Source organism: Atractosteus spatula, chromosome 10, assembly GCF_055471065.1.
Source record: "Atractosteus spatula isolate fAtrSpa1 chromosome 10, fAtrSpa1.hap1, whole genome shotgun sequence".
Taxonomy (NCBI): Eukaryota; Metazoa; Chordata; class Actinopteri; order Semionotiformes; family Lepisosteidae; genus Atractosteus; species Atractosteus spatula.
The window spans coordinates 25,620,014-25,625,497 of NC_142715.1; the positions used below are offsets into that span (position 1 = coordinate 25,620,014).

The 5,484-nt window shown below is 50.3% G+C and overlaps 1 protein-coding gene across 1 annotated transcript; it reads left to right on the top strand.

The window, feature by feature from the left end:
• Positions 1 to 312: 312 nt before the first annotated feature.
• On the top strand, positions 313 to 2,539 carry LOC148826659 (zona pellucida sperm-binding protein 3-like). Its single transcript, XM_088926273.1, has 8 exons — positions 313 to 870; positions 972 to 1,087; positions 1,153 to 1,259; positions 1,337 to 1,511; positions 1,589 to 1,706; positions 1,905 to 2,005; positions 2,083 to 2,156; positions 2,328 to 2,539. The coding sequence occupies exons 1-8, from the start codon at positions 313 to 315 to the stop codon at positions 2,537 to 2,539; spliced, it is 1,461 nt and encodes a 486-aa protein (XP_088782399.1).
• Positions 2,540 to 5,484: the final 2,945 nt, after the last annotated feature.

Here is a 5,484-nt window from a genome sequence, read left to right on the forward strand (position 1 = left end):
ATTTAATTCTGTCTAAATTGCGTGGAACTCCTCCGCTGAGCTCAGATACACACGGGAAAGTGTTCAGGCGGCTTCACGGAGTCCCGCCTCAGACTGGAAGCAGGTTCTAATTAGACGCTGATAACAATCCGGGTCTCTGTGTGTAATTGATTGTGTTGATTGAGCGGTAGTGTGACCATGTGTGTGGTAGCAGGTCCTGCCAGTATAAAAACCTAGTCACCGCATTCACACTTTATGCTCTCTTGCTTCAACACAGTTTGGTGGTTTACTTGTCTTATTTCTGTAGCAGTTTAGCGGGACGTCAATTTGGCAATGCGCTCGTTTCTCTTTGTGCTGTGCCTGTGCGCAGGGGCCGGGCTCCCCGCACTGATCTCTGCCGGGCCGGCTGGCTGGGACTCTCGGGAATTAGCGCTCCAGGCCGACTTCCCGGCTCCCGATGACGCACCCCAGTCGGAGGACTTGAGCCTGGCAGATGCGCCCTCTGAAGACCTGTCTGCAAGCGAGAACGACTCGCAGTCCTTGGCTCCCGACTTTCGCCGCCTTCCCATGTCCAGAGACGCGTACTCGCCCTACTTCGACAAGGAGAAGATGAAGCCCGAAGCTGGCAGCCGCCCCTTACCCGCCTACATCAAGAGCGTCCTGTTTCCTCCCCAGCTAGGGCGGCAGCCGGCTTGCCCGGCCATCGGGGGCACCCGAGGAGTGGCTGTGTGGTGCGACTCCAGCAGGATGTACGTGAGGGTCAGTCGGCTCCTGTTCGGCTTCAGCTGTCGGCCATCGGAGGTGACCTTGGGCAACTGCAGCGTCAGCCGAACCACACGCAGTTACTTCTACTTCATCTACGGGCTTCACGAGTGCGGCACTGAGCGATCGGTAAGCGGGTTTTCATCTACAGGCAGTGTATCGATGTGAGCTGTAGGGCTAGTGTCGGGGTTGCCTTGCCTGGGAATATCCCTTTCTCTGTGACCCTGCAGGTTGTCCAGGGCCGCCTGGTGTACTCCAACACTCTCCGCTATGCCCCACCCTCCTCCAGTGCACCTGTGCATCGCTTCATTCCCTTCTCTGTGCCGGTCAAGTGCTCCTACAACAGGTAGGTAGGGCTCTGCTGCTGCTGGGGAAAGTGTCCAGAAGCCCCTCATCCCCTCTGTCCTGCAGGTTCCACTACTCCTACAAGGTTGGCTATGTCCCCACGTGGGCCAGGAGAAGGACCTTCTTCAAGGACCTGAAGAACAAGCACAGCTTTGTCCTGCTCACCACCAACTGTAAGCTCCTTGAGCAAGTGGCTCCTCCTGCTTGCAGGGGGCACTGTGTGCAGGTGTAATGCTGCCTCTCTCTCCAGCCCACTGGGTCCGGCTCTCTCCTAAGGATGAGTACTTCCTGGGTCAGCCCATGTACTTCCAGGCCACTGCCTACTTTGCCACAGCGGAGCAGAGGCTGTACATCCACTCATGTTACGTAACAGAGAAACCAGACCAGAACTCTCAGCCCCGTTTCCCCGTGATCGACAACTTGGGGTACAGCCCCTTCTGGGAGGAGAGGTGGGCAGGAGCCCTGAGAGCCTGCAGGGGTTCATCCTTGTCCTTGTCCCCAGGTGCATGGTGGACAGCAAGGCAGATGGCTGCCTGTCCAGGTTTGTCCCCTCCAAGCAGAAGGATGTGCTTCGCTTCACAATTGATGCCTTCCTCTTCCAGAAGAAGCTGTCCAGGAAGGTACTGCTCTCAAAGGCCGCTCAGCCTTCCTGCTCTACTGATCCATTGTCTGCTTTTCCATCCATGATCTAGATGTGAACCAGACTGTGGCAGCTGTAGTGCCTAGAGCTGCCAGCTTGACTTCACTGATGGCAGAAGGTCCTTCTCTGTCCCTCTATTGGCCTTGATCCCTTAATGCTGTGACTTTCCCTCTTGCAGCATGGAGTGACTGAGCTGTACATGCACTGTGTCATGGCTGTGGCTCCTGCTAAAGCAACACCAGGGACCAAGTCCTGTACCTACAACAGGGAGGCTAAGAGGTACTTCTGCAAGGAGCCTGCTGAGGGTGCTCTGGGACATGCCAGGTGGAGGCCTCACCTGTCCTCCTCTCCTCCAGGTGGGAGGAGCTGTATGGTGACCATGAGGTCTGTGCCTGCTGTGAGTCCAGGTGTGCTGGCAGCCGGAATGAAGGTGGGTCTGGTTCTCTATCCCTTGTGGATGCATCTCTGCCCAAGAGACAACCATGCTTGGACAACTGAGGAATGATCCCATGCTGGACAAAGGGACTGTTTAGATGAGTAGCATCACTGTGGGACTTGGGGTATAGCGGATCCCTCACTCCTGGGTGCTGCTTGTCCACAGGTACCAGGAGCCTGGTGACCAGCAGTCGGGTGGCTGTGGCACCAGTAGAGGGTCCTCTGGATGTGGGAGCTGACTGGACTGAGGATGAGGAGGGAGACCCTCAGAGGTCCAGTGAAGATGCTGAGAGCACCAGTGAGGATGTGGAGGGAGCAGAGGACTTTGGAGATGTTGGCCAGTGGACAGGTAGGGTCTGGCAGGAGGAGCTCCTGTAGGGGTGGGTGTCCTGCAGTTCAGCTGGATTGTTCTCCTTCTTCCTCCCCAGGTGCCTGAATGAAGGCTCCAGCCTGGCTCTTGTGACTCTCCTGCCTCCACTCGCCTTGTAATGGCAACATCTCAATAAAGCTGTGAAAGACCCTTCTGCCTGCCCTTGTTTCTTTATGGTTTATAGGTTTGAATGGGGTGGAGGAATTCAAGGGAAGTGAGACCCATTAATAAATGGAAGTATTTGTGGGGGTTCCTCTTTCAAGAATGCTTCCTGTCTTGCTGCCAATGAGGACTGAAAATGGCTGGAGTAATAAAGCATTGTACTGGGGGAAGATGGCCGCACTATTCCTTGGGCAGGGCATTGTGACTTTTTTTTACTGTGGGAGAGACAGAGGTGTTCAATATACTGGAAATCCTCCCATTTCTGAGAGGGGTAGTGCTTATGGAGTGTGAGTTGCTACTGTAGTGCCCAGTAAGAGTGAGATCTGGTGTCCTATTCTAGGCTGCACAAACTGTCTAAAAGAAACACAAGGAAGGAATTGTCAACAGGGGCTTGGTGTAAAGTAGGCCTTCCCTTCCTTAGCAGAGGAACAATACTGGTGCGTGAACATCCATGAATAATGGTGCAGTTAGAATCTCAGAGGTCTTGTCTTATGGGTGTTGGTTTCACAGCAGTGGTAGTGGGCAGTCATGAGAAGTATTAAGACTTCTCATGACTCCAGTATAAGACTGGAGATCCCAGTATTTGACTGGGAAGTCAGGTATTCACAACCACCTCTACCAGCAGCACAGACTGTGTAGATTGAGACTGAACGCTTACTACACAAAGCCTCTTCACTGTTTCAGTGTCCCATGTCATGGATTTCAAGTGAATCCTAGTCTTCCTTTGTGACTACCTATAATTTGCACAAATCATGATGGCCCACTAACACTGTCAATTTTTAGCCTTACTGCAGTGCCCTATTAAAGCTTCAAGGATTTAGGATAAACTATTTTATATAATGGTTCCAAAGGTGGCTTCTCAAAGCACTTGACAGAATTACAATAAGAATACACAGGTTAAAACAATTCCAATAAACAGAGGAGACCATGGATATATATATCACAGTGATCTGCACACACATCTTTGACTGAATATGGGCTGCCAAACCTCTCCACCAAACTTATGTATCACGGTAGGTACACAAGAAGTTTCTTTGTAATAACAGGGTTGGTGCCAGTAGTCAGATTGGGTCAATTGCAAGCTAAGAACAGCATCGCATTAACTGGAGATGATCCAGAGATTAGCATGCAGCTCTGTACGCCAGATTAATACCGATTTGCAACGCGCTCGTCTGCTGACTTTAGTCCACTGCTCAGTAATCACCATGTTCCCAATTGCAATGAGCCCAAGGAACCAGCTGCTGCCCTCTAGAGGACACTGCAGGACAGGACTAAGTACAATTCCTACAATAGACTAAGCAGTTTAGTGCCAAACTAATGGAACACTGAATCCTATGGGACAGTTCCGAATGTAGTAACAGCTTACTGAAATAATATAAACACCTTGTGATCTTAAGAATCTGTCGCTGTTAAAAAGTATTGTAATAATAAGCTAAAACTGTACTGCAGCCACAACACAGTAGACCTGCAGCTCCTGTCCTGATCATACAGAAAGATGTCATCACTATGTAGTGTGCTCTCTGAAGGCACCAGTTCTGTAGGGTTTGGGCATTTACTGGGACAATTATTAATTATTAATTATTAATTAATATTCTTTTAATGGCTTTAGAATCCAACCATGCGATATAACTCAAACAATGCACACACACAGGTACTAATACACGAGGATACATTTATTAATACATAGAATATGCATATAAACCTAACAGATCTTATCAGAATACAAAGGGTATATATTCAGTCAGTTACCAAGAGTTACATATATCAAGAGGACATACGTTCAGTATATCATTCATTTAGACCATTTCGTAATTGAACTTGGTTACAACTTCTACATTAGATACTCAAAACAAGTACATAACTCTTAGGAATTAAATTGATATCAACTGGTTGGGATAGCAATTGAATTCTCGAGCTGTAATGCATTGAAGTTGAATACTCATCCAATCTCTGGGAATTCAGATCTCCTGCGGCCTCTCTGGCTCCGTGCCAGGCTGTGCTGTGCTGCTTGCGACGGTGCGCTGCTGATGCTCACTGACCGGCTAGTTATTGTTGGCTTTAACTAGCAAAGTTTGTGCACAGGAGAAAAGATGACTGTGGGTCCCAGCAGGTCAGGAAGAAACCGGTTCGTTCCTGATGAAGTGCTAGTTCTGAATAGTGATTCAGCTGTCCACAGTTCCAACCTGTTCACGAGGCCTGCTGCTGATGCTAACCTCGGGTGGATCCTCTGGTTACTCGTGGCAACCTCCGCTCTAGACTCTTAGAACAGAGGAAAGTTCTGGCACTCGGACACACTGGCCGTTCCGTGGTGGTCCGGGCTGAGTCTCAGGATGGTCAGGAGGCATGCTGCGAGAATGTCCTGCCCTTGGGAGCCTTTCTGCTCCTGGGCCGTCCTGCCCTGGAATTCTTCAGAATTCTCTTTTTCAGAAAAGTCCACTACAGGCTCTCTGTGTTGCCTGTTTTTACCTGGAGGAACTTCAGGCTGAAAGTTCCATGGGCATCAGAGTCCCACGTGGGTTACTCGGCCCTACCAGTCCCTGATTGGTTGATCAAGGTGAGATATGAGCCACTTACTCCTGACACCTAGGAATGCAGTCCTGATGTCCATCTGGCACTCCCTAGACAGATAGGCGCCAATGGATGACCATTGATCATGATAGCCATGATCTTAGCTAAGTGCATCCCCCTTTGGGAGCTGTCCTAGGACCTTAAATCACCCTGCACTAATGGTCTCTCTGTGGCTGCACCACAGAGATGAACAGAGAAATGGGGCCTCATTTGGGAAGCTCAG